This window comes from Clinocottus analis, unplaced genomic scaffold (genome assembly GCF_023055335.1).
Source record: "Clinocottus analis isolate CAN_PGR_092001 unplaced genomic scaffold, fCliAna1.0.p SCAF_7, whole genome shotgun sequence".
NCBI classification, from domain to species: Eukaryota; Metazoa; Chordata; class Actinopteri; order Perciformes; family Cottidae; genus Clinocottus; species Clinocottus analis.
This window is the reverse complement of record NW_027176229.1, coordinates 7,541,169-7,568,763: the sequence shown is the minus strand read 5'-3', so window position 1 is coordinate 7,568,763 and position 27,595 is coordinate 7,541,169. Positions and strand designations below refer to the sequence as shown.

Below are 27,595 nucleotides of genomic sequence, written 5' to 3'. Positions count from 1 at the left end.
ATATATGAATCCAAAACATAATATATCCTTGACCAGTTAGGGCAGTTAGTTTTCTGCACATTATTTGCTTCATTAGCAGTTGCCAGATTTGACAAAAACACCCTCTCACTCCGACTTCAGCCACAATCGTGTTTAATACTTTACACTTATTCGGCCAGTGTTTACATGATGGTGGCGCATGTGTGTCTGAGCCCCGCCCCTCCGCCCAGAGAATCGTTGTGACGTGATGACGTCACCCACTCACGTCGGGGTTCTTGGGCTGGAGAATTCGCGGCGATGGCGACGACGGCTCGGTGCTGGAGAGGGACGCAGTGAAGCTGGCCTCGGCTCGGATATGACTAACGCTTATTTCGATCGAGGTTCAGTCGCCGCTCAGTAATATTGCACGGGCTTTTGGATGAATAGTCGGCTCCTCACTTCTCGTCCCTCTTTTCCCCCTCGGTGAGTGCGCCGGTTGTGGTCGCTCCTTGGTGTGTTTTGACAGAAGGCCTCTCCGTTTTGGGTTCCGCCCTCCATCTCATAACAACAAAAACAGTAGCTACACCGGCTAACGTTAGCTAGCCAGCTCACTGGCGGGTCTCTGCCGGGGAACACCGAGTACTGTGCCACGCAACAGCACCCTGTTTACTAGTACATGTTGGCGTCGCCTGCTTTCAATCCAAACACCCACGTCTGACTATGCGTCGGCTCGCGAGCAGTATTTTAACTATTTAAAAGCTAACTGTTGATGTTAGCTCGTTAGCTGCAGACAGTCTAGCTTAAAGCTGTCGTGGACATTAACTTACTTAAAAAGAAGGAAGAGCAGCAGTGATGTTAACGTTATACAGCTAGTTACTTTTTGTTATACTATGTTCGTTGTTTAAACATGTCTGTTAAGTTAACTGACTGTCTGCTAATAAATGACTGCTACTAAACGTTAGCTAAACGTGTTAAAGTTATCTCACCTTCTTAATAGGATTCAGAATAGTTTGGCCACGTTAATGTTATTTTTCTCACCAAATGCTAACTTGTTAACGTTTACAATTGACCAGAAACGTGTTGAGTGTTTTCTTTTCGGACACAAAGCACGTAGTTAACGTTGTGTGTGAATAAACGTCCACGCTAATCCCTTTGCGTGCCTATCTGACCGCTATCTGACCGTCAATGCGTCTTTGGTCAGTCAATGCAACTTTGCAATTAGTCAATGCAATTGATCGACTCGGTCAGTATTTCTTTTGCAAAGTTGCCCACATGAGAAGCTGGGAGATTGAGGCTGATATATTGGTTTGATTATGCAGCAGCCTGTGCACGGCGGCCTGTCACGGGACCGGAGGAGAGTTAAGGCTCTCAGGGGTTTAGCCCTCCCTCTGAACTCAGGACCAGACTGCGGCAGTAAACAGAGCCGTGTGTGCGTGCCTTAGATATGCTTTATCAGGTAGCACCAGCAGTAAAAGCTGGACTCCTCAGTCAGTGAAGTAATGACACCCCCCTCTCCCCCCCTTCGTCATCCTCTTCCTCTTCCTCCTCTCTGGTTACTTCACATCTCTCTCAACGACCAGACAGCGTCCTCTTCTGACTTTTGCCCAGCAGTTTTTTTTTGGTCTCATTTCTGCCCTTTGGCATCGTAAATCTTCCCGAGAAGGTGTGCTGAGTTGCTGTGTTGCTCATTCACGACATTTGCAGATCAGATTTCAGTACCTGTAAGAGCAGCTGACCTTCTCAACTATTTGTGGGGCTGTATGCTGAGAGATCGCTCTCCAGGTGTTTCCAAGAGAGATGTTGGGTGATATCACTTAAAGTACATTCTGTCATGATAACAAGAACATTTGGCTTTACCTGCACAAAGCTGGTAAATCTACCTTCCATGAGCTTGTATTGACCCTATAGTGTCATGGGGTTTAATATGTATGCATTAATGTGTTCTTGTTTATTTCTGAAGTTAAACATTACATAGCCAGTTAGCGGGACTAAACAGTGCCTGTATGTTGGCTAGTTTGTAGATTTAGTTCTTAAATATCCAATTGGATTTTTTCCATTCCACAACTGAGTTTAAGTGGTATCTCTGAGCGCACATGCAAGCCACTCTGACCACCAGTGCAGCTATATTTACAAGGAAATCAAAAGAGCTTCTGTAGCTTGAATGTCTCAGTGAAAAAGTCTGCTGTTTGTAAATTTGTAAGGAAAACTGTTCGCATTATGATTCAGTTGCACATTTGCCTTAATTTTTTACAGATTTCCAAGTCTTACTTGTGAGACTTTCCAAACAGGATCATCAGGACTACTCATTGTCCGTTACTGATTGTCTGTGGTAAGTCTAAAAGTTAACTCTCATAACCCATTTTTCTTTGATATTTCCACCCATTTGCTGGTCCTTTACATGTGGCCTCCAGTATGTTTGTCCCTCTTTATTATAATTGATGCATCCAAATATAAGCTTCACTGAAGGCCTAAATCCTGCCGTTGCTAAGCCTTCCCTTGTAGTTGCCATTTCATGTGAATTGATTTGCTATTGAATGTTTTGAACATGACCATCCAATCAGTTCATTGCCTAAAGCCATTCCCTGAGAAAGTATATACACATCCTGATGCTTGCAAACAATATCTATATTGTTCAGCAGTTTCATCCAGCCTTTGAAATCTAGCTCCTCTCTGCATTATTTTTCTTGAGCATGAAGTTTAAATACACCAACAGATGTTCTACAAATATTCATTTCATCCAGATTAGATTAGATTGACGAGACTCAACATTTGGTCTTTTGGGGTAACTGGTAATGCATTTAATGAATAAACACAGGAATTACGGTGTTTAGATCTTGAACGTGTATGTTTTTGGGCGACATTGTATATTATTTTATGAAATAATATATTTTAACATGTGCATCTTGAGTTTAAATTGTGATCAGACCACATATGAGAGGGTCTTTCATTTTGTGCACCATACATCCTTTCCATGTTTGCAGCTCGAATAACCTCAATCCTCTTTCTGTGTTCTTCCTGTACAGACTGATTCAGGCAGGAGTTCCTTGTTGGGTGACCCACTCCATCTCAGTGGCCATGGTAAAGTACCTTCACTTCATGCATGCTTTGGACACTCGGCTGTATGTCCTGTGGCCCGGGTGCATTCTACAGAATCGGAAACTCTCCATTGATTTTCACTTTTAATAAGTGCTGGTTACCAGGATACAGACAGTCAAATCTGCTGCAACAGTGTCAAAGGTCCTCCAAGGCTGCTGTCCAAGCAAGGGAGTGTTTAGTGTTGTATCGTCGCATCGTGACATAACCACTGGATCAGATGTGTTGCCTCTTCAACGATGAGTGTCTGAGTTGTTGTGTTCTTGGCAAGCCGCTGTGTGGCAGCTGCCCCCTGGCTGGCCTCAGCAGGCTGCTCCTCCAGCCACGACCACTGTGTGTATCGGCTCGGCTCATGCTGAGTCAGCATCTCGCAAGAAGTGCTGCCCTGTCAGTTATCTGCCATCTCTTTCGGCCACCTTAATCTTTCTTAGCACGACGTTCGGACTAAACTCCTGACCACACGGCACATATATTCTTGTTGATGTCTGTCAGCACAAGGCCATTTTTCCCCCACCAGTTTGCCTTTGAGGAAAAATCCATGACTCTGCTTGTATATCCATGCCTGGCATTCCCCACTGATAGGCACCCTCTGTGAAATATGTTGCATAAGATAACTGTGACCTCAAAACATTCGGCCGCGATGAAAGCCCGTTGATGAAAACTGCATTTAAATGAAAAATGCACCTAATGAGATTTTGCCAACTAGAAATTTGATTTAGGCTCTCCCTTTTCAGGATCTTGCGATAATGAATGACTATTTCTAGTTTTTGAGCGTCTCTCGCATCTGTTATTCCGTGGCTCGTTGCACAAGTTGTGATTATAGGAAATTAGCCTGGGTTGCACGTTACAGTGTGGGTGGGAAGAAGAAGACATTCCTTCAAAGCAGCATAGATGCAGCACCATGAAGTTGGCTTTAAATCAACTCTCCGCTACAATAAGGTTTTGTGACACTTCCGCCGTTTCTAGCATTATTGTGAAAGCCAGTCAATCACTGGGCAAACTGGGCAGATCTAGGCAAAGTGGAGAAGTAGCACTTCATTTCCGCCTTTTACTTAAGTTGTAACTACCCAAATAGTTCCTACAATGCAGCTTAGTTGTCAAAGCTGTGAATGCACGTGTCGCTGTCCACGGAGCCGACTGGTAAACCAGAAAATACTCAGCCAGCCTTCCCTGGACAAATGTTTTAAAAGCCATATTAAAACTAAAGAAAAAGATATGACTGAAAGAAGGTTGTGGTTGGTAAAGTTGATGCTGGTTCAGTGAAGAGTTATTTGACTCTTTTCCCTGCAGGAGGAGAAGGGGCAGCAGAGCTTGGAATGTATCCAGGCCAATCAGATCTTCCCCAAAAAGTCCCCCGTTCTGGAGGAAGAAAACATGCAGGTGGGGAAGCTGCTGCTTATCTTGTGCTGTAAAAAACAGTTAACCTGACCGTCATGTGTTTAAACAGTATGTGGGTGAGTCTCTCCTCTGTAATCGGTTACATAATCACTGTAACAACATGTGACTTAAGCTCACTTTCAGTTCAACCCGTCTCAGAAGCAAAGTCTCAAAAGTCATATTATATCTGAAGCGCTGTAATCTGAAAATAAAAATACAAGTATTTTATATTGGTTCAGTACTGCATACACATGTTTTGCACCCGAGCTGGTCATAAACAAAAGTTGTTGGGTTCTATAAAAGGTTTACCAGTTTGTTATGGAAAAAGTTCTCTACTTTTGAACGATAGCTTTACCTGCAAGAGTGAAACGTATCTAGTAAAACAATCCATCGAATAAACCGCTCTCCATGCATGTAGATCTGGTGATCTGTGTGACTCTGCAGTTTGTGTGACATGTTTTATCTCTGGCTGTTGCTAGGTGCCCTTTCCTGCGCTGCATGGGGAGTTCACAGAGTATGTGGGGAGAGCAGAGGACGCCATCATCGCAATGTCCACCTACCGCCTACACATCAAGTTCAAAGAGTCCGTTGTCAATGTAAGTTATCTCTGGAAAGTGAGCGATGAGCTTCAAGGTCAGACCTGATAAGCAAATGTCTCTCCCGGAGCTCAAAGTGACCGAAGAATGAAATCCTTTGTCTCGCCTCGAGGTCCACCGGGGTAAAGTGTGTGTTAATGCTTTGTGAATGCACGGAGTCAAGGCCATTGTGCCAGCGACCTGGTGACCAGGCCATTCAAAGCTGATCTGCACTGGCAGCACATGCCGCGTGACTCTTCATCACCTCTGTTTTCACACTCGCCCGCCCGCTCCGCTTTCTCTCTGCACTTGCTGTTGCCTTGGTTGCAGTGGTTCCACAGGGGATTCATAACAGTCTCTCTCTCTCTCTATCGCTCTCGCTCTCTCTGTTTCTATCTCTGTCTCTCTCTATGTCTCTCTCTCTCTCTCTCTCTCTCTCTCTCTCTCTCTCTCTCTCTCTCTCTGTCTCTCTCTCTCTCTCTCTGTTTCTATCTCTGTCTCTCTTTATTTCTCTCGCTCTGCCTCTCTGTCTCTCTCTATGTCTCTCTCTGTCTCTCTGTCTCTCTCTCTCTGTCTCTCTGTCTCTCTTTATCTCTCTCGCTCTGCCTCTCTGTCTCTTTCTCTCTCTCTCTCTCTCTCTCTCTCTCTCTCTCTCTCTCTCTGTCTTGGTCTCGGTCTCTGTCTCTCTCTCTCTCTCTCTGCCTCTCTCTCTGTCTGTGTCTCTTTCTCTCTATTTTCACTGTGTTAAAAAATAAAAAAGAGAGACTGGCCGTGTAGTGTGGCCACTTTCTAAGTAAACGTCCCACTGCAAAGATGTTCTCTAAAAGTTATTTTGTATATTTCACGCAGCTTCTTATACCCCTACTACTGTATTTGAGAAAACTTATTTTAAGATAGTGCCACAGCACAAACACAATAACATACCTATGAATAGATATACGTTCATACTGTATGTTATATATTGTGGACTGGAGGAAAAGTTGAGCTGAGAAAAGCATAACTATAATTCACAAACTAACATTCAGTGTGTTTTAGTTGAACCGTACCGCGGTTCGATGGCAGTAAGAACATAATCCAACCCAATTACACGAAGTGAACCAAAAAGTCAGGGATTAAGGGGTGTTTGTTGAGATTGACACGGGTCGAAACAACAAGTCCTCATGTGTTGCCGTACTTCTTGAGCAAAAAGAACATCCAGAATGTGCTAAATAAAGTCTTCAAAAATAGTGCTGTTTGTAGAGGCATTCAAGGTAAACTGGAGCAGAAGAAGTTTGTGTGTACAGTAGATCAGAAAGAAACTTTGACCTTGGTATTTTCTTTTTATTTGATCAGCTTTAATTTGTGCGCTGTGAAGCCGAACCAGACTAAATAGAACACAAACTAAACAAATATTACCCTGATTCGGACGAGGTAAACGGACTATGGCTTGTGGAAGAGCCTACAGTCTAATTCACGAAGGCAAAGTTTTTCTAAAGTGTAACATCTGAGTCTTCTGTTTTGTTTTTATCCCATCACATAGGACATGAAAAAGATTCCTGTATTGCTATCAACACTTGGGTATAATATCTGCTGGTTATCACTTCATTCCTTATTTTCAGGTTATTTTTTCTCAATTAATTCAAAATTGGCATTTGAGGTGATATTTGGTTACTGAAAATCAACTTAAACTAAAATGTGCATCACATCCTGTTACATCTCATCATGATTTGCAGAGCCCCGTCCTCCCTAAACTATCAATAGATAAGTAAATAAAAAGAAAAGAGGCAAGAAATAGTTTAATGCTGCGTGGGCGTATTAATTTGCTTTCACTGCCAATGATGCTGGCTGACCTGAGTGCTTGATATGTGGCGAGAAATTAGCAAACAACAAAACATTTCATGTTGAAAGACTCTTCCAGCACAAACACACAGTATTTGCTGAAAAGTATCAAGCTGCAGACGAGGGGAGAACAGCAATTCCTCAACTGATGCAGCAAACTGAGTAAAGTAAATATACTTTCAGGAAGTTGATCAAGTCTCCAAACTCAACTATTGCTGCTGATTCTGTGGCAGCTCATGAGACAGTGAGGCATTCCCTCTAAAAACGGATCCGTCCTCCTCCTTTTGCATTGCTCTAAAAGTCTGGCGAAGTGAGCACGCTCAGTGTAAACATAGCAAAAGAAGTGCGTTTTAAAATGGGAACCTCACGTGAGGAGGACAGGGATCAAACCTGCTTGCTACCTTGTGTTTACAGGGCGGACACTCTACCACATAGCAACAAATAAAGGTAGCACTCAAAGTCCACACAGTTTAGTTTTAATGGACCTCAATGTAGCCTCAATGGCTCTTTGGGTAAGAAAGGTTGCTGACCTCTGAGTTAGTCCAATCTTCACATGTATAAGATGTATTCAATCGTTCTAATAGTTGCATCCATCTGTTTCCTGTTGTCTTCTGGCTGCCCGTCACATTTTGCAGAGGTTAATTGGACCTTAATGAGCCCCCGGGTCTTGGCTCACCCACAGCCTCTCTGTGTTCACACGAGCAGAGCCAGCGCTCTCTTCACACACATTTGGACGGGTTGGCGAGGCATCTGCATCACATGGCAGAGTTGTCGGAGCTCACACATATGGGGCGGGAGTTGCTGCAAGAGAGCGAGAGGCCGTTAACAAGCAGCCAAGGAATTTTAAATGTGACCTGTTTAGGAATGTAGATTAGAAGGCAGGAATTAAGTCGTGGCAGCAGGATACTCAAACATCCGGAAGCGCTGCTATCGCAGCCCCTCAAAGACTGAAGATGGTTGCAAATCGACTCACTTATATTGTACTTCTTTCTGTTTTGTTTTTGATAGAGTTGTTGTTGTGAGGTGTCAGTAAGTACTCAAAGAGCTGCACGACGTGGAGTGGTTGACTTGTGTGTGTGTATACTATGTGTGTGCTTGTCTGTTAACCAGCTGGTGCCTCAAAGAGTAAAATCCTGTATATATATAGATATATATATATATATGTGGGCAAAATGTATCCACACTAGTGTTCAAGTTGCCAATCTGGGAGATTGACCTGCTAATTGACTGGCTGCCGATGGTGCATGGACTGTGTGAACAGCAGCTTAAGCCACACCTTTTCATGAACCCCCGCTGCGCTGCTGAACGCTGCTGCGCTCAGCTAATTAACAGAGCTTAGTGAAAAGCAGCATAGGTATTTCCCTCCAGTATTCAAAATAGGCTCTTAAGTCAAAAGCACATGACAGTTTTGTGCTTTGGATAATATTTGCCTATTAAAGATAAGACTGTAGCTCAGGGCCAAACGGGAATACAGGTGCAGGCTCCTCTGGATCTTGTACGAGTGTTTTTGTGCTCCAACACTCAAAGTTAGGAGAATAATGTATAATAACAGAGCTCAGGGAGATATGATGTGAGAAATGAATGGAAATGCACCCGAACAAGTAATCTGTGTGACTTTCAGCATGTGGCTGAATGTCGTACAAATATTTTAATTAAAACGTGAAATTACAGCACATGTGGCTGATTATTTGCGTGAAGGAGTTTTACTATAGACCACCACTAATTCACTAAATGGATTGTAGGTTGCATTCCACCACACGACTTGGACTGACTGCATGCGTTGGGGTACATTCTCGATGTATTCATCATGCTATTCAAGTGTGACCGTGTGCAGAATTGATGTTCCCACTCTTTTCCCCCACAGGTTCCTCTTCAGCTCGTAGAGCATGTGGAGTGCCGGGATATGTTCCAGCTTCATGTCACCTGTAAGGACTGTAAAGTCGTGAGGTAGGACCCCTCCTGCAGCCTAAAGTCATTCCTGTTACCTCTTTGTTAACGGGACAGGAAAACTGAATTAGAATAACTTTTTTTAAGTTACAGAGAACACCAAATAACAAAACATCATCTGCATTTATTCTGACATCCCTCATAGAAGTCCAGACGCAGGATTGTATAGGCGTTACAATTCGCTGATGATATGCTAGAGTTACCACTTAAACATGGTACTCACTACAATGGTAACAGAGGATTTGTTTCTGCTGAGCGCTGACAGAATGCCTCGAACTGTCAGCAGCAAAGAGCCGTCAGCTGTCCAGGTTTATATCGTAGGCGTCGTTCAACGCTTTGGCCAAGTCCGTTTTCTGTCAAAACTAAGCCCAGCAGTGTTCCAATGTGGACTTATTTTCCTCTGCGACAAACAGCCACAACATAAAGATGGTACAATGTGGGCGAATAAAACAACTAGAGCTGAACCAAATGTCATTTTTTCTGTCCAAGCTTCTATTCAGGTTTTCAAACGAAGCTTTAAAAGTCTGCCGTCAAATGACATCATCATCCTGAAACAACTCAAACAAAATCTTTGATTTGGATGAAGTGATCCATTAAATTTTAAATGAGTCTTTTTGTTATTAAATCAACCTAACATTGAAAAACAGCTTGTCAGTGTGTGCCTCTCTTTGTTTGCACTGAAAATGTTGTTTTTTATTGTGAATTATCAATACATTTCTAATTTTGGACTTTAAAATGCTCTGGAGTTATAAGAAACGTTTGGATCACACAAGTTTGAAACAATCCAATGCAGCCACGACTGGAATTATTTTAAATTGAAATAGTGCAATACTGCCCGCTAACCGAGAGAGGGGTAGTGATTTACTCTTTGATTCAGGAATCTATGTTGCTTTCCTTAAACATTTAACATTTTAGGCAAGTATTTGCTTAAATTTCAGAAGTATTTATTAATATTCAATGTTTCTTTCTAGAGCGGCAGCCTGGCGCTTTGACACAATTTTGTAGCTTGGTCGAGGCGTAATGTTGGCTTTTGCGTTTGATCCACAGGTGTCAGTTCTCCACCTTTGAGCAGTGTCAGGAATGGTTGAAACGCCTGAATGCAGTAGTGCGCCCTCCCTCTCGCCTGGAGGATCTCTTCTCCTTCGCCTTCCACGCCTGGTGCATGGAGGTGTACGCTGGTGAGAAGGAGCAGCACGGCGAGCTGTGCAGACCAGGTAGCCCTTTCGCTCTCGCATGTCCTCGCATAACCCCAGTAGAACCTCTGCTCCTCTCTGGTCTTATCAGGCGTCTCTGCTCTCTGTAGGTGAACACGTGACTTCCTGGTTCAAGAATGAGGTTGAGAGGATGGGCTTTGACACACAAAACGCCTGGAGGATATCTGACATCAACAGCAAGTTCAGGTAATAGTAGCTCTCATTCAGGATACCTGCTGCTGTGCTGATTTCCCATCACTCCCAACGAGAACATGGATCCGTTCTTTGCTTTCATTGGCAAACAGCACAAGTCAGTGTGTGTGTGTTAGACAGTGGGTGTTTGTGTTCTTGTAGTCCACTGGGGCTGCACCCTGGGCTGATAAGAGCCCAGCCCAGGATTAGGTGTCTGTAGACGGAGACTTTAGTTGAGCGTCACAGCCCTGTGGAGCTCCTACTTTCTCTTTGTTAAATCATTGCTCTCCCCGTCCCTCTGCTCTGTCAGGCTCTGCCCCAGCTATCCTCAGCAGCTCTTGGTGCCAGCCTGGATCACTGACAAGGAGCTGGAAAATGTGGCAGCCTTCCGCTCCTGGAAGAGGTTTCCTGCTGTGGTTTATAGGTTGGTGTGTTTGGATCAAGGTAGAAGGTCAAACTCGTTAACTGCCAAGCGGCAATGAAATGCCTTCTTTATTTGAGCTGATTGGCACTTTGGATTTAGTTTGTGAGAGAAATTAAACCATCTTCAGATGTTATCTACATGGCTCAATATCAGTGTCACTGAGTTTACTTTTGTTTGGAAAACCACCGCACACAGCTCCTCATTGGATAATTCCTCATGGATAATTCCCTCCAGACGACATTGGTCAATTTGGCTCCATTCAGAGTTTGTCAACACAAGACCAGTCACTAAACCAAGGAAATACACTGCGTCATGGCTACTGTAAATTATGGCTTTTGTATTTAACAAACGGGGCTCGAGAACCTTTTGATTTTTGTTTTTGGAAAACTACTCAAACCAGAAATGGCAACTTTGTATGCCTGTTTTATGCATCACAGCACCTGAAATAAACATGAGACAAAGTTGGACAAACCTTTTGTCTTGGTTAAACAAATTTAAGAAAAGTACAAAAATATATAATAGGCAGTTTGCAAGATAAATTAATAATAGAACAATGGTGAATTATGTCATAACCCACATCTGGCATACTGGAGCAGCAAATAGTATTTTTTTCCTGTAAATAAGATTAGATGCCAGATGAAATAAACCACTATAGTCTTCTCTTAATTTCTTTTGTGTTTTAACTAAATTATTCCGGTCGCATAGGCACCAGACCACTGGAGCCGTGATCGCCCGTTGCGGTCAGCCAGAGGTCAGCTGGTGGGGCTGGAGGAACGCTGATGATGAGCACCTGGTCCAGTCCATCGCCAAGGCCTGCGCCGTGGACGGTAGCTCCCGCAAACACCTTTCCAACGGCGGCTACACCAACGGCACTGACCTGCATGACACCGACTTTGGTAGGAGCTCACACTCAGTCTGCTTTACTCACCCTCTCACTGACTGACAGAGTGTATGCATACTTCCAGCTGACGACACATCTACCAGCACACACACAGCAGGATGGTATCACAATATCTCGCGATCTGCATGAACGGCAGACGCAGTTGCGCAATGCGGCCTGTTCAGCCTTGTCTGAAGCAGCAGACTTTAACACACTTACAGTCACTGTCAAAACGATTCTGATGAATGTCCCTGGATGAAACGTATTCTTGTCTTCTGGACTTATTGATTGTGATAATGAAGCCCTACATGCATACAACCTGTACTGAGAGATCATTTTTGCTGTATTTGATGTCTGCATCAGAATCCTCCTTGACCAACGGCTCAGAGGTGGAGACTTTGGCCACCCAGCCCCACAAGTTATTGATCCTGGACGCCAGGTCCTATGCTGCTGCCGTAGCTAACAGGGCCAAAGGTGGAGGCTGTGAATGCCCAGGTAGGTCTTCTCAGCTCAATCCTTGGTTAAAAGCAGAATTAGGTCAATGGATGCTGTGGATTCAGGAGCTCAGTTTACAGCAAATGTGATTGTTCTGTGTGCTAAAATGAAAAGCTCCACCAGCTTTAGCTTTAGTAGCTTTTTTTAACCATTGTTTTCCTCCTATCCCAGAGTACTATCCCAATTGTGAGGTGGTGTTCATGGGTATGGCCAATATCCACTCCATCCGCAAGAGTTTCCAGTCTCTACGCTTCCTCTGCACTCAGATGCCTGATCCAGCCAAGTAAGTTTGTTTACGCCCCCAGGAGGGCCTCTGATTTTCCATAGCTGTATCTTTGAAGCTCTGCTGGCTAAAACTATTAAACTTAAAACGTTAACTGTCAGTAACTAGTAATCACAGTTATACATCTGTGCCTAATTTAGAGAGCCTGGTTCAACCCCAAAGTGAAGGATCTCTTGCCTGCACTCCCAGACTTAATGCTACAATGATGAAGAAAACGTTTTTCAAAGTGATTAGGAGATCCAATCAGAGTACAAAAATCCTCCAAACTCTGGATCCTATTCCAGCATTTTTCAGACTAACATACAGTACATGTACATATGCTTTCATACTTTCTTTATTTAAGTATAAGTTGAAGTGTCTTAATGATGTTCATTAAAAAAAATAATAGTTGCACACATTTTTCACAATCGTTGTGATGATGTATCAATTTACAAAGCATCCTTCCATCCATTACAACCGGACTATACTGAGCCAGGTCGCTTCATCTTACCCTTTGTTGTGTTAAAATACATCCATTCAGATATTTCCGGCTGTGTCGAAGCCTGGCCACTAGACCCTGGCAAGTTTACGATGCATGATAGAACTAATTTCTCGACTTAAAAAAAATCGCTAATGTTTGCACACACGTGTGACATATCAACTTAAAAAAGGTGGAGATATGTTGTTTGATCACAGCTTATTTCTGCTTCCCTCAAGTGGCCAAAAGAAGGTATTACAGATTTACAAACAATAAGTCCATAGTTATGCATTATGTTAATACAGGTTCACATCAGGACACTACTGTGATCAATTGACTTATCAGTTAACACTTTCTTTCCTCAGATGAAACATACTAAGTGTATTTACTGAACACATTTACATACTGGTTATGCTCTGAGCTATATAAAGTCAGAGACAGTGTTGCTAACTAGATAAAGCTATACAAGCTGTGGCACTTGTCCATGCTATGTTCTTATAAAACATGTGTGCTGTCACTTAGTGGCTGAGGCATATGAGATCCTCTGACGTGCTTTTTTATGTGTGCCTGCAGTTGGCTTTCTGCTCTGGAGAGCACCAAGTGGCTGCAGCACCTGTCCCTCTTGCTGAAGGCGGCGCTGCTAGTGGTCAACGCTGTGGACAGAGACCACAGGCCCGTTCTGGTGCACTGCTCTGACGGCTGGGACCGCACACCTCAGATCGTTGCTTTGTCCAAGGTGCTGCTGGATCCTTACTACCGCACTATTGAGGTACAGAAGACTCTTCCACTTCCATCACTGACCATTGTGACCTTTGTCAACATTTAAAAAAAAAAAAAAAAACATTTTTAAGGGTGTATTCCCATGTAAACTCTTCCACCATTATCATATGATATATAATAAATGTTATATTTATAATGTATCTAGGATATAATTGCTACAGGAAAAAAGTTTTGTTCGCTTTTTGAGCATTTGTTGTTTTAGTGTGGAAAAATAAAACTGTCAGTGCGATTGGTCTAAAAGTATCACGCTATCGTTTCATTGAGTCAAAGATCTTGTGACATCTTTGTGCAGGGCTTCCAGGTTTTGGTGGAGACTGATTGGCTTGACTTCGGCCACAAGTTTGCTGACCGCTGCGGCCATGGAGAAAACTCTGAGGACCTGAACGAACGCTGCCCCGTCTTCCTGCAGTGGCTGGACTGTGTTCACCAGCTGCAGAGGCAGTTCCCATGCTCGTTTGAGTTTAATGAGGCCTTCCTGGTGCGTAAAAAGTTTGTTGTGTGTTCATGTCACTTTCTGAGTGACTGATGCAGTTAGTGTGACTTCTTGTCATCTCTGCTCTTATTATCATATCTAAAGTGTGTGTAAACAAACCTCTACATGTCGATTTGTGTGTATATGCAGGTGAAACTGGTGCAGCACACCTACTCCTGTCTGTTCGGCACCTTCCTGTGTAACAGCGGCAAGGAGAGAGAGGACCGCCACGTTCAGGAGCGGACCTGCTCCGTCTGGTCGCTGCTGAGGCCGGCAAACCGCACACTGAGGAACATGTTGTACTCCTCACACTCCGAGACAGTACGTCTTCTGTCTATCGCTGTCTCAGTGTTGAGCCTTAAGTTCTTTAGGAAGTGGATACTGCTATTTCTGATTTGAAGACAAAGAATGAAATAATAAAAATAATGAAATGATGTTTAGGGAAACATATTGGGTAAATGTATAAAAACAAAAACAAAGAGTTTGTTAATCCTACAGGTTCAGACATCAAGGTCTTGTAATGCATTGTGAGCTTTGCAATTTCATAATGACTCTTTGTGTTTTTCTAAATACACCATGTTAAGTTTGCAGCTGTTTTTGCAGGTTCTCCATCCAGTGTGTCACGTACGCAACCTGATGCTGTGGACGGCGGTCTACCTGCCCAGCTCCTCCCCCACCACACCCTCAGATGACTCGTGCGCCCCTTACCCTGTGCCTGGTGGCAACCCTGAAGATGCACTGCTGGGCAGGTGAGCCTGGCACGCTGGCACCTGACCCCCCTCTCTTCCGCCCTCATGTAAGATAAACACAGGTCGTGGATTCCCTCAGCCAGGCGGGCTGGGCTTTTCAACTCCACTGCTTAGATACTTTGCTCTGCTTTGGCCCTCCCAGTCACAGATACAGTTCTATGCTGTGTTTCTCTTGCATCTCATGACAGTCCATCAAGGAAGAGCTGCAGGAAGTGGTTTCATTTCAATGATGCCTATCTCTAAGTTAGAGACTGTCTATGCTTCTCCATTATGTTTATGCTGCATTTTTCTTGTTTTGATGAGACTGATGTAATTTATTTGTTAACTAAACATTGTGTAACAATTGTGTGTACAGCCGCAGATTCATCATAGGGTTCTAAACAAGTTAGTATGTAAGTAAATGCTGTTTCCTGAAAATAATTATTCTTTTGTTCGCCCTTCAGACGTTCGAAGACTCGCTCCTTCGACAACTTGCCCAGTGCATGTGAGCTGGGGAGCTCTCTGGCTCCTAACCGCCGCTCCAGTGACCCAAGCCTAAATGAGAAGTGGCAAGACCACCGACGTTCTCTGGAGCTCAACATGGCAGTGGGACCCGAGGGAGGGGGGAACCCAGATCAGGAGGCGTGGCCTAACGGAGTGGGGCCTTACCCAGACGGAGTGGACTCTGAACTGGAGGACAGCCCGCAGCCCCGGGGCTCGCACGCTGTGGTCGGACAGGAAGCTTCTGTGTGCACAGCCGCAACAGGAGAGGAAGCAGAGGAGGCGGAGCTCTCTGTGGCAGTGGGTGTGGCGGAGGGCCAAATAGAGAACATCCTTCAGGAAGCCACGAAGGAGGAGGCGGGCGCAGATGTTCAGAGAGAGGGAAGTGCTGCTGTCACACATGTCACTGACACCTTTGACACAGAGTCAGAGGAAGAAGCAAAAGTTGAAGAGGATGATCGATGTGCTGAGGTCAACGGCACTGGGATGCAGAGAGAAGCACTTGCTAATGGTCACCATCCAGTCAATGGCATAATGGAAGCTGAGGAGAATGACGCGTCGCCCCCTCTGCCCACACAGATGGCAGAGGAGCTGGATCAACAGGCAGCGGAGGTGACTCAGGCCTTAAAGAATCTGGAGAAGCAGGATGTAGAGAACTCTTCTGTACAAGAGGAGCTTGCACATGGGCCCATTGAATCCAGCTCAGATGAGCCAGAGCAGCCTGCAGCCCAAAGAACTATAACCAACGGCTTTGTGGACAGGTCGCCTGAAGACCCAGATGTGGATGAGGAGACCTGCCCTGACTCTGAATCTGACCACGGTGTCACGGAGCCAGTGAAGGAGGTGGATAAGAGGGCCTCCCTGATGGAAAGCTCCACAGAGACTATAACTGAAGAGGCCTGCAGCAGGATGGAGCTCCCAGCACAGCCACCTGTTTGTCCGGCTCGTCAGCCCTGCAGTGATTGCAGGAACCAACCGCCCTGCTCCAGGAAGGAGAAAGGCCCGGAGGCCGGCGAGCTTGGCTTTATCAGAACTTTAAACGGGGGCAGCAAGCGACCCTCTGTCAGTGCCTTTCAGTGTGTGAGTGCTGACCTTGGCAAGGATGGGTTTTGTAACGGCGACACCTCCTACATGGAGCCCTGCGGAGGACATCACTGGGTCAAAGGGAACGGAGAGAGGGTTCCTCTGAGTCGACAGGTGTCCCTAGCAAGCTGCAACTCCATGATCCTCCATCCACGTGGAAGCTGCTCCCAGCACCGCTGGTGCCACGCCCTGCTGGGCCGGACCGCCATCAGCCCAGAGCAGCCGTCCCGCAGCCATCTTGATGACGACGGGCTGACCCTGCACACGGACGTCATCCAGCAGAGGCTGAGGCAGATCGAGGCGGGACACCAGATGGAGGTGGAGACTCTGAAGAAGCAGGTGCAGGAACTGTGGAGCCGCCTGGAGAATCAGCAGCACGCCGGCTCCCACAAGATCAACGGAGACATGGGCAACGAAGTGGTAAGATGCTGACAGACTGACCATAAAACTGACCAACCAGCTGATCTGTTTACCTCCTGGATGGTTACATTTAAGTTGTAACTTGAGCATGATGAACCCCTTCACACTCCTTCTGATTGTCTGTGTCTCCCTCCATGCAGACGTCAATGACAGACTCTGAGTACAGCCTTGACCCCAACTGTTTGTCACGCTGCAGCACAGAGCTTTTCTCCGAGGCCAGCTGGGAGCAGGTGGACAAGCAGGACACTGAGGTGAGCAGCCAGGCCGCGGTCTCTTTAGGGAGGGAAAAACCAAACTCTTGTTTGTAGCTTGCATGTATGGACTTCAGATTTCTTAAAAAAGGCAGGTGTGTGTACATTACAGGTGACTCGCTGGTACCCAGACCATTTGGCAGCCCAATGTTACGGCTGTGAGAGCAGATTCTGGCTCGCCACCAGGAAGCATCACTGCAGGTATGTACTGAGGGTTATCAAGCTGCAGAAGCTTAAACCTTCAGTCACTATCCCTGCCATTGACCTCTCCTGTCTGTCCTTTTGAGGCTTAAAGAGATGCTTCCTCTGTTTAAGCTCGCCCCTCTTCTGTTCAGACTGAGTTTATGTACCCAGATGCATCCAGTCTAGTCTAGATTAGGATGAGGCAACTTTTATTTCACACTCTGTATCTTAATGAGTCTTAAATTCATCGTCGTTGAACTTTCCTGGTGGGATTTTACTTCCTGTCCACATACGTTTCTGCAGACCAGAGCTCAAAATCAGATCGTCGGCTCATCGGTTGCAGATTGTTATGAATATGCTGCTCATATAAAATATTGTAGTTAATTGTCCAGCCTGCTCTCTAATAATTACTCATTACAGCAAATATGGTTTAGACAATCCAATGTGTTCTTAATATCTTTTAAATATTCGGTAAGATGCATTTTAGTAGTGTGTCCTGTCTGCTCTCTCATTAAAGGTTCACACCAGTGATTTCGTGTTGCATTTCCACAAAGATGATAAACTTAAAAAATGGTCCAGAGACTGCACAGGCCTTCGTATGGGTCCAAAAACACTGAATCCTACATTCCCGATAATGCAACTTGATTATCCTGGTAACCCATAGCTTTCGAACTCCACAGCTGCGGTTTCTATTATCCATTGACCCAAGCTTAGATAACCCAGATGACATCATGATGGTGTCGACGTAGACAGAATTGAATAGAATTGATTGATTTTTGTTAGATACCGTGTGCCGTCCTACACTGATGAGCCCAGACATAACTGAGCCAGACTCAACAACGTTTGCCATTCAAAGTCTACTAAAGTATCAGGATATCATGATTTGATGTATGAAGAATTATCTTTTGTTCCATTATCACATTTTCCTCTACTGTTGATTTAACTGAGAGATTGACGGTTGAATCAAGCTCCTCAGAACTAATCCAGTGAGGTCTGGGCTGCAGACAAAACTGCATGAAACTGGATTCAAAACACAGAAGTCTGGAAAAAAAAACACAGAACATTGTAGCACTGCAGCCATTTCACGATTATAGGGATCTTAGATTTTCTAGATTTTAGAAAATAAATACTTACTGTCACACACATCTTCGGGGGGAAGTGTGTAAAGTGTGTGAAGTGTTCTCCACTGCTCAGGCAGTTCTTATTCATTGTCTGCCCCTCTCTACAGTGGCAGGGAGCCTGTCCAGGAGGTCTGGTGAGATCCGGCTCCCCTGTCCCCTCCACGACCCCACCCCCTACCCTTTTAACCTGGCATTGCTGCACCTTCCTAATCCCTCCGTCCCATCCCTCCTTCCCTTCCCTGTTGCATCTGGTTTCCCTTCATTCTGTTCTAGTTGTTAGAAACTTTTCAGGGAAATCTCTCTCCATGTCTGAGATGTATTGACTTGGGTGTGCGTCCTGCTGAGCCAGTGCTTACTTTCAGCGATTTTTCTTTTCTTTTTTTTTTTTAATAATTTTTTTTAGTTGGCTGTGTGTGAGCTAGGTGCTGTCAGTGGGAGGGCGGGCTGTGTTTGGTCTAGGGCTGATTGTCACTTCACCTGAAAAATTCTAATCTTAAAGAAAACAAACAAACTGTGTACTTCCTCAACCTCGACACTCCTCCTGCTATAGCACCACGTCAGCACCCCGCCCCTCCCTCCCCATCACCACCCTCAACACACAACATGGCAGCATGCTGCCCCGAAACCAGCCGTCTACATCTCACCCCCCAGCAGCACAGCATGGTACTGGGGACCACTCAGTGCACCTGGTGGTGTTAAAGGCGGGAGACTCGAGAGTAGATTAGATTATTGTTGCTTAGGGTGAGTACAGGCAGATGGAAGGGGCTGTGTGTGTCGGTGTGTGAGCATGGCCTTACATCTCAATCTGAGCATGGGTATCTGAAGTGATGGTACCGTGTTTTTCATTTTTTAATGGGCTGAATAATCCAGTTAGCTCCGCTGAGTGTTAGAGCACCTCTGCTAACCCGGCATGTAATGCGGCGTCACCGCAGGGTGCAACTGAAATCAAGATGAGTGGTTTGCTGGGAACCTCTCACATCTTCCTTCCTCCTGTTTTATCATGCGTCCAAGGTGATCGGATTGGGATCAGACGGAGCAATACCAATAAAAATTATGTTTTGTAAATCCGTTTATATAAATGTATCTTAAATAATCCAGGCTAACCTGATGTTACCGTGCTAAAATGATAACTTGATTCATGGATCCATGTATTTCCAGTATATCAGAAGTATGTCCTATTCCATTGTCCCAAAACTACTGAAGCACATCAATGCGTTGCACCGGGTAACATTTAACACATTGTAGTTTATTTTCAGTCAATCTCACACACTGACCACCATCCTGCTGACCTAAATACGGTCCAGTACTCCAAAGATATATACATCCACAGCTGAAAATAGTCCTCACCACATTTACTTGTTTTACTCAGGTTAAACATTTTGAAAAAACAGTGCCTATCAAAGATGTTATAAATAACCACATTTTTGTCTGGTTCCTCTAAAGAAGTAATTTGTGAAAATAAGTAATTGTGGAAAAAGTTTTGAAGAAATGCTCATCCAGACGACAATACTTGCAGGTTTGAGCTGACAATAGCTCGAGATAAACCTGACGTCAGCTTTATATTCATAAATCTATACTCTCACTCCCATGTATCACTTGTTTGACAATCAAATCAAGCTAACTCAGTTTTCCATGTATGAAGAGCAGGGCCTGGTGCAAATGTAGAGGACCGTAAGCAAAGGAGACGCATGGTAACTGTAGGTGTGAAGAGGCTGTCCGGGGTCCAGCAGTGACCTGTCTGTGCTTCTCTGCAGGAATTGCGGTAACGTGTTCTGTGCCAGCTGTTGCGACCAGAAGATCCCAGTGCCAAGCCAGCAGCTTTTCGAGCCCAGCCGCGTCTGTAAGACCTGCTACGGCAGCCTGGAGCTCAGCCCGGCGCCCCTGGACCTGGACCTGGACCTGGAGAACCCCATCACAGCCAGCTCCAACTGAGCCTCAGAGCACGGAGACAGGACGAGCAGTCGACTGCCGACACGGCGCTATGCTGAAGAAGAGCACAGGAGCTACACAGAATGTCCCGTGTGTGCGTGTGCGTGTGTGTGTGTGCTGCAGAGATGGAATTTAATGTGTATATACGGAGGATGGCGTGGTGCAGGAGCTGAATGACGTGTTGGTAAGATGCCGAGCGCTCTGAAAAGTGGGTGTGCACAGGGCTGGTGTGTGTGTGTGTGTGAGAGAGAGAATGTGAGTGTGAGAGAGTGAGAGTCAGGGTAATGCACACATTTGCCACACAGATTGTTAGTGGCAGTGACGGGACGGCACTCCGAGGCCAGAGGAGCGAGAATGGACATCCTGGTGCCTTGGGCCAGGCAGGCGGAGAAGGTCGTCTCACTGTGTTGCTGAAGTCTCTTGGAGGGCTTCGGTCCATTAAATCATTTACCAGCTCATCCCGGCTTCTCGTCAGACTCTTACGTACCATCATCTCAAAGCTTGGACTACTTTACTTTTGAGAATGTATGATGAGTAGCAACATGGAAAATCTCTCAGCAATCACGAGGCAGTCCCCCAGCTCTAGAAATGTCTGGGTAGCTGATGGTCACAAATGTCATCTCAATCTTGAAGGTTCAGTTCACCCAAATTGCAAATACTATATTATCTGACTTACCTCTAGTGGGATCTCACCATGGATCCAATTTCCTTTTGTAGGTAGTTTTGAGATCTCATTTCTGAAATTTCTGCTGCCACCCCGAGACAGTGGAAGAGTCATCAAATCCTTTTTCCTTTCCGTAATTTATCAGAATACAGTGACATATGACCAGCATGTCTCAGAGCTCGAGGCCACACATTCAAAAATGTACGTCATGCTCCGTTGCAAATGTACCTGGAACCATGCACCCACTAATGGATGATCCACAATTTCGTAAGTTTGGTGAACTGACTCTTTAAAATTCTCCGAGCTGAATCTAAACTTGCATATTTGTGAAAGAAATTAGAAAATCGTGTTGAGCAGTTGTTGGCATCAGTTACCATCAGAGTGGATATTAGAATCCTCGGGGTTGAGGATTTTGAGGATGTTTGTTTTTCACAAAGTACTTTACTTCTTTGGAATACTTATCCCGGTCACAGTGAGCAGAGGTTATTATTATTTTTTAAACAGAGTTACCCATGTGAGTCTCACAATAGGACTAGTTAGTGATCTGTAGATCAGGCTTTAAAACATCTGACCCTTTAACAGCTGATGGCCGCTCGGCTGATGGACTGTTCTGAAGCGTCTGCTGGGCGTGTAGCTGATGTGTTGTGGCGTTGCTGGTTTGTGTTAGACGGCAGGGGAGCTGCAGATGATTTGTGCCCGACGCAGACTGGCTGGTTGAGTAATCTCTCCTGTTAGCCATACCTTCATGCCCTTCACTCACAACACCCCTGTTTTTATTTTATTTTTTTTTACCCAGCAGTCACTGGGAGCTGAGCATCACTCACTTTTCAGTTTCTCAGTGGAAATCACTAGCAAAGTTGTGAATTTGACACATTTAACTTCCATGTTCAAATTCCTTAGATGACATATTCTCATTGTATTCAGTGTAATTATTTTTGCGAGGGTCCATGACCTCACTTATGATCTCCGCTGTTATAGGCTGACAAATCAAGGAGTGCAGTGGCAACAGAAAGGGCTCTTAGCGTTTTCAAAAGTCTGTAACTCCCTCAAGAAATATGTCAGAAGCTTCACCGAGACGCCCACTCTGCCTAACTCCCATTCAATGACCTCCCCCACACACACACACACATTCTCACACACACACATTGTTTTGTAAAATAAATGAATAAAATAATATATTCAGATACCTATATAGCATTTAAGAAAAATGTATAGAATCCTTGAATAGTGGCTCATAAATTAGTCACCAAAAACTTTTTTTTTTTTGTATTTCTTTGTTTTGTTATGTAATTAATTGCAAAAAAAAACCCCGTTATTTTGCAACCTGTTTAAGATAACAGGTGTGTGTGTTTGTTTTTTTAATAGCGCCGCAGGGTGTTCTGTTTTGATGCTGCATTGGTTTTCCCTTTCAAATGCGATCATTATTTTTGATTTAATTTATTAAAGTTTTGTTGCTGAATTGCTGTTTGAAATCCAGACAATTCAAATGCCACAGGATAATCAGTGGTGATGGAGATGGTTCTGATCTGTGGCTACGGCGACACTCGTCATTTCTGACTCTGTCTCGGCCGATTGCAGAAGGATCTGCGGCTGTAACCATTTCCATATTCGGAGGGGAAGGGGCTTAAGTCAGAAGTGTCCACCAGCATCACGTGACCTCTGACGATCACAAGTCGGAAGGAAAGTACAATGTGTGCGTCTGTAGCCAATAAGAAGTCTATGCACTGAGTGAACAGTGGTCCAAAACAAGCAGCCTAAACCCAAAATAAAAGCCCCCCCATTAAGTCACACACACACACACATTACTCCATACATACTCATCTACAAACACTACCTCTACTTTGTACACACACTTGTTCATGCACACACAGATTCCCACTGAGCTTCTAGTAGCTGAGTGGCTTTACAGATTTACATCATTGAGAATGGCCTTTTGTTGTTATTATTGAACTATATTTTCTTCCCTTAGTCAGATGGAGAATTAAAGGTACAGCACACAATCCCAGACTTTCATTTTTATTGTGATCTTATTGTTGAGACTGCCAATCTTTTAATCTTTCTTCCTCAGCAGCCTGTCAGGTCGGATAGCCGCTGAGGTTCATACGGGATGATACACTCTTGACTATCGGTGGAAATGCATAACTATAACTGTGATTGACAGCATGATACTATTGAATCGTACTAGCGCTATATCAGCGATCATATCTCCTGTTGGATTCACATGTGGTGGTCGAACCAGCAGCTGGTGGACGTGTGCAGTGGCGCCGAGGTTAACGGTGTCAGAACAACAACAGGCTTGAAGTGTTTGTTTTTCTCACTGCTCCTGTGGAAGTGGTGAACGGGTTTCATTCAAAAACGTGACCTTCACTTTTTCAAAAGGAATGGAAAATCTGAATTTGTTTGCCCCTTTTTTATAGATGAAACGCCATTTCTGTAGGTGTAATATTTCAGAAAATGATGAGCAACAAGAGAGGCATTAACCGTTCAAACGCTCATTCCTTAGACGGTACTACTGCATTAAATGCACAGGAACTAAAGATGTTACCTCTCTAATCCAATTCATGTTTTTTGTCATCTAAAGACATTTAAATGAACTCATAAACAACCAGAATATTGACTCGACATCCAAAGGTTATAATGGTGATAGATCAGTGGTCCGATTGACAGATGATTTATTCCAAGGGTTCACACTCCCTTAAATGTGGAAGTCATACATTTTGACAGAAATTGTTTCTTTAAAAATAGACTATTAAATGGTAACAAAAGACTTAATGTGGCTCCAATGAGTTGCGTAATGTAATTTCTCCCTTTCCCCGTAAACACATTGACATGAGTCCTTCCTCTGTATTTCACCACCATCACAGACATGTGGGGCTCCAAGCCTGTCTCGTTCAACAAACCCATGAATGTGAACCGTCATTAAGATGACACTGCCACAGAGCGCATCAAAATAAAGCTGAAACGGAAAGAGTGCTGTGCTTTTCAATCTTGTAGCGAGCACTGTGGTTGCAGGTTATATGTGCGTAGGAGGGTTCGGGTAACGTGGTGGACAGGTCATCAGTTAACACATCTTGCCCGTACGATCCCTTGCTGTCTTTTTTTTCCCCTCCTGCCAAGAAGTTCTCTTGGTCTGCATATGTTGTATTTCTCTTCACTCTCGCTGACGTGCTCCATCAGAGGCGTCTCTGCAACAGCCCAGAAATCTCTTGACGCGAGCGTGTTGGTGTGAATGCATCGAGCATCGGTGCGTGTGTGTGTGTCTCTTTTGGTGGAGACTGGTGCCAAGCAGTTTTATTAAGGGTCTCTCACAAAGGGATCACTCATGCTTTTGTTTGATTTTACTCCTTTTTTTTTCCTTCCCCTTCTGTTTGATAAGCACTTTGAACCTTCTCATGTCTGTCAGAGGAGTGTGTAGCTGTACATAGCAATTTCCTGTAACAACAAGTGCTCCTTGTTTAGTCTGAATAGTTTGTTTTGTCGAATTTACTTTAAGAGCATTACATTGTTGTAGAATTAAAAAGGAAAAATAAACCAGATAAACCTACTGTGTTGTCTGCTAGCAGCACCTGATACCTGCTCTCACTGATTAAAGCTGACGTGTGATGGAATACCTGAAGCTGGAAACACACACACACACGCACACAAGCAAGGAAGACACTTCATTCATGTTTAATGCATGTACTAGTATACATGTCTAAAAATCAAGAAAATCTTAAGTTACTATATAACATCAATGTCTACTTATTAAATGCAAATCCCAGTGAATACAGAACAGAAAAGAACAACCGAGAGAATCGAAAAGCGACAAAGTGCTGCTCTAAGTTAGTCATGCTCACTGTTGTGACGAATGGATGTGTTCTTACTGGCGCTACAGAAACCATACTAGAAAGTGACGACCCCTGACGATTACTGGACTTCAAATCACTGCACAGGAACGGGACATCTGTACCATAGTCAGCAGCAGCAGCAGCAGCAGCAGCAGCAGCAGACTGAGAGCAAGCTGAGGCAACATCGGCCGGCGAGACTGCAGGATCTTAGGTTTGCGCGAAACAACACAAAGAACACTTGGAGCTAAACATTGCTTAATAATTGTCTCACAAACTATGGCTGAACGACGACTGTCAAAGCAATTATATATTAAAAGGCTATTGAGTTAAGAAGACCAAACATCTGGTCCAGAGAAAGAAGACGGGTCATGTAACTGGAACAAGCTATTAACTCCTGTTCAAATCCAATCTCGTGTGCAAAGTCTTGCCTCCTCGGACCTCGTTATCGCCATGAACTTTAGATTTAAATGAAATATTGATATATTTCGTAACCAACTACGACGTTAATCTCCCTGCAACATCTTTAGAAACTCATTGTTAAAAAATATAGACATGGCTTTACCAGCCGACTGTTCCCTTTTTCTATAAAAACTCAGACAGCAATATTTACAACTTTGAGTACATATCATAAAGTAGATTATCCTGATCTGTGGATCAGCGTAGGCTCCCCGTCACCAAATCTATTCAGGAAGTTCTCCCATGAAAGCGCGTGTCAGAAAAAGAGGATTGTAGCAGGAGACGCGTCCCAGTGCAGGTGTATGTGTTACTGGACGAGGGACTGGGGCTGCACTGTGTACAGGCAATGGGGCTGACGTTCAGCCTGAGTGATGTGTGTGTGTGTGTGTGTGTGTGTGTGTTTGTGTGTGTGTGTGTGTGTTTGTGTGCTTGTGCTTGCACTCGGGGGTGGATCAAGAGTTTCCCGTAGTTTCTCTACAACCTCCAGTCAGGAGCAGCGTGGAACTGGATTCACACCGATGACTGATCCCACACCTGCAAGACAAAAGGTTCAACTTTCAAATTACGACATCAATGTGCTGTGTGAATATCTAAACATGTCCAGAGCTTCTAACTGAGATTTAGATACAGAGTTTGCATCTTGATATTACAGCCTCTTTCACGAATGAACTCATGGGTATATGTGTTTATAATTGAACTGTGTGTTTTGATATCAGAGCAGTTTTTACCTGAATAAAAAATCTCCTCATTTGGAATTAGCTTTAAAAAAAAAAAGAAATTCTAGCACAAAGATAAGGCTATTGGTACTCACTCACAAGTAGTAATTAAGGCATTGTATGGACACTATTGTCATAGTATAATATGCCATAATAAATTCTGTTGAATCACAAAAGTGATGATATTATGGACAAATATGGATTTAAGGTGGTCATTTTAGTTTATAAGAAGTCATGACCGGATGCAGTAATGTCGGCAGACAACCTAACTCTGTCTGTCTGTCTGTCTGTCTGTCTGTCTGTCTGTCTGTATCATCATGTATAATCTTCTCATAAGGTATGCCATTAAAAAAGTATAGTATGCAATAAGTAACATTATACTATATAAAGTCATATTATCGATTGCCATAGAGAAGTCCATCCAGTCACAAAAACATAAAAGTTATATTATTATATACATATTAATGTAACACATTATATAACTATATTATATAATAAAAGTCATAAAAAAAGGAAATTCCAATAAATAATATAGAATTGAGAGTACTCTAATAAAAAAGTCATATTAAAAAGTCATAATGTTGTATCCAATATAGAAAAAATTGTCTTAAAAAAGCATGTCTTAAAAAAAATCATGGTATTGTAGCTCATATAAAAGTAAGTAAAAAAAAAAAAAAGGAAAAGTAGTTGAATAGCAGGCCATAAAAAAAGTTATGAAAAGTCGTGGTATTGTGTTGCATAACTATACATGCAAACCGTTGTGTGGTGTGTGTTACAGGACATTGGTATTTGTTGATTTTATCTCTTTTGTACTTAATGAATAAAACCAAGGATAGTCAGTGCCGTGCTTTACGTCTTCTCCACGAGGTAAACCTCCATTACCTTGTTAACCGGGGCGAGCTGTGTTCGGACCGATCCAGCATGAAGCCGCGCGCTGTCTCCGAATCTCCCAGGTGACCTCTCCCTCCGACTGTCGAGCACCCTGCCGGGTGACTTTTCCCTGTCCAGCGGTCGGGCGGGAGACTTGTCCCTCCTGAACTCGGTGCGGCCCTCCCGGTACCGGTGTGGAGTGCTGGGCTCCCGATGCAGACCGTCATGGCTGCCGGGGCCCGAGGTCAAACGCTTGGTGATGTGCTCAGTGTAGGTGGGTGGGCCTCGCTTACTGGGACTTCTGTCGGGACGAAGCGAAGAGCAGTGTTTGACGTTATCAGGAAAACCAACAAGAAACAAGAAGATTTGATAGTTTTTACAGCAGATGGCACTGTTGGCCAATCCAATAATGGTGTTTTCTACCTGTATGCAATGTTTTTAAGCTTACATGGTTTAAAATTCAGTATTTTTTTCTGTCTTTTGTTGTGTTTTTTTTGTTGTCGCTCAAACTAAGGAAGGGAGCTGACCCTCTGCTGGAGCCGGTCCTCTGCAGCTCTCCAGTTTCTCTGATCAGACTTCCCTTACAGCAGATGACCCGCAGTTTGTTCTGGTAGGAGGAGGCCAGGTAAATGGCCCCGGAGGAGATGGCTGGGCCAAGGTAGCGAGGGTTGGGGATGTCCAGATGAGCCAACACTGTTGGACTTGAAGTATGGACAGCAATGTGAGAAATACAGCTAACACCCTGCTTTTATTTTTTCAAATTTAGACAGAAGAAGCCGACCGTCTCTCACCCTAGAGACGCGTGTCCCTGAACCTCAATGACATCCAGAGAGTTGAAGTAGGTGACAAATAGGTAGGGCTCTCTGTAGGCTGCAGCAGGGAAACAATGTCAACGTTTGATG

The 27,595-nt window shown here is 44.2% G+C and overlaps 2 protein-coding genes across 10 annotated transcripts in view; one reads left to right on the top strand and one right to left on the bottom strand.

Annotated features, from left to right (window-relative positions):
- Window positions 1–263: 263 nt before the first annotated feature.
- mtmr3 (myotubularin related protein 3) lies at window positions 264–24,368 on the top strand. 2 transcript variants are annotated; one of them, XM_068604654.1, is made up of 21 exons: window positions 264–441; window positions 2,212–2,287; window positions 2,982–3,036; window positions 4,342–4,431; window positions 4,908–5,024; window positions 8,686–8,768; window positions 9,816–9,982; window positions 10,072–10,168; window positions 10,464–10,577; window positions 11,283–11,473; window positions 11,821–11,952; window positions 12,124–12,235; window positions 13,266–13,461; window positions 13,765–13,950; window positions 14,095–14,265; window positions 14,548–14,693; window positions 15,137–16,676; window positions 16,817–16,927; window positions 17,040–17,128; window positions 18,339–18,365; window positions 19,986–24,368. In XM_068604654.1, the coding sequence occupies exons 3-21, from the start codon at window positions 3,034–3,036 to the stop codon at window positions 20,161–20,163; spliced, it is 3,750 nt and encodes a 1,249-aa protein (XP_068460755.1). In that variant the 5' UTR covers window positions 264–441; window positions 2,212–2,287; window positions 2,982–3,033; the 3' UTR covers window positions 20,164–24,368. The 2 variants fall into 2 exon arrangements, with proteins under 2 accessions (XP_068460755.1, XP_068460756.1); XM_068604655.1 differs by lacking the exon at window positions 18,339–18,365.
- A 109-nt stretch (window positions 24,369–24,477) lies between these two features.
- Window positions 24,478–27,595, bottom strand: part of LOC137805012 (citron Rho-interacting kinase) — a 40,600-nt gene continuing 37,482 nt past the window's right edge. For all 8 annotated transcript variants that reach the window (XM_068604646.1, XM_068604645.1, XM_068604649.1 and 5 more), the window contains 4 exons: window positions 27,485–27,563; window positions 27,221–27,394; window positions 26,706–26,994; window positions 24,478–25,641 (listed from right to left, as the gene is read on the bottom strand). In XM_068604646.1, coding sequence (XP_068460747.1) covers window positions 25,618–25,641; window positions 26,706–26,994; window positions 27,221–27,394; window positions 27,485–27,563 — 566 coding nt within the window. In that variant the 3' untranslated portion in view covers window positions 24,478–25,617. The remainder of the gene's footprint in view (window positions 25,642–26,705; window positions 26,995–27,220; window positions 27,395–27,484; window positions 27,564–27,595) is intronic.

Coding starts and splice junctions, on each gene's coding strand:
- mtmr3 (XM_068604654.1), top strand. Junction 11,474..11,820: donor CCTGCATGACACCGACTTTG/GTAGGAGCTCAC, acceptor TGTCTGCATCAG/AATCCTCCTTGACCAACGGC. Junction 16,677..16,816: donor GAGACATGGGCAACGAAGTG/GTAAGATGCTGA, acceptor CCCTCCATGCAG/ACGTCAATGACAGACTCTGA.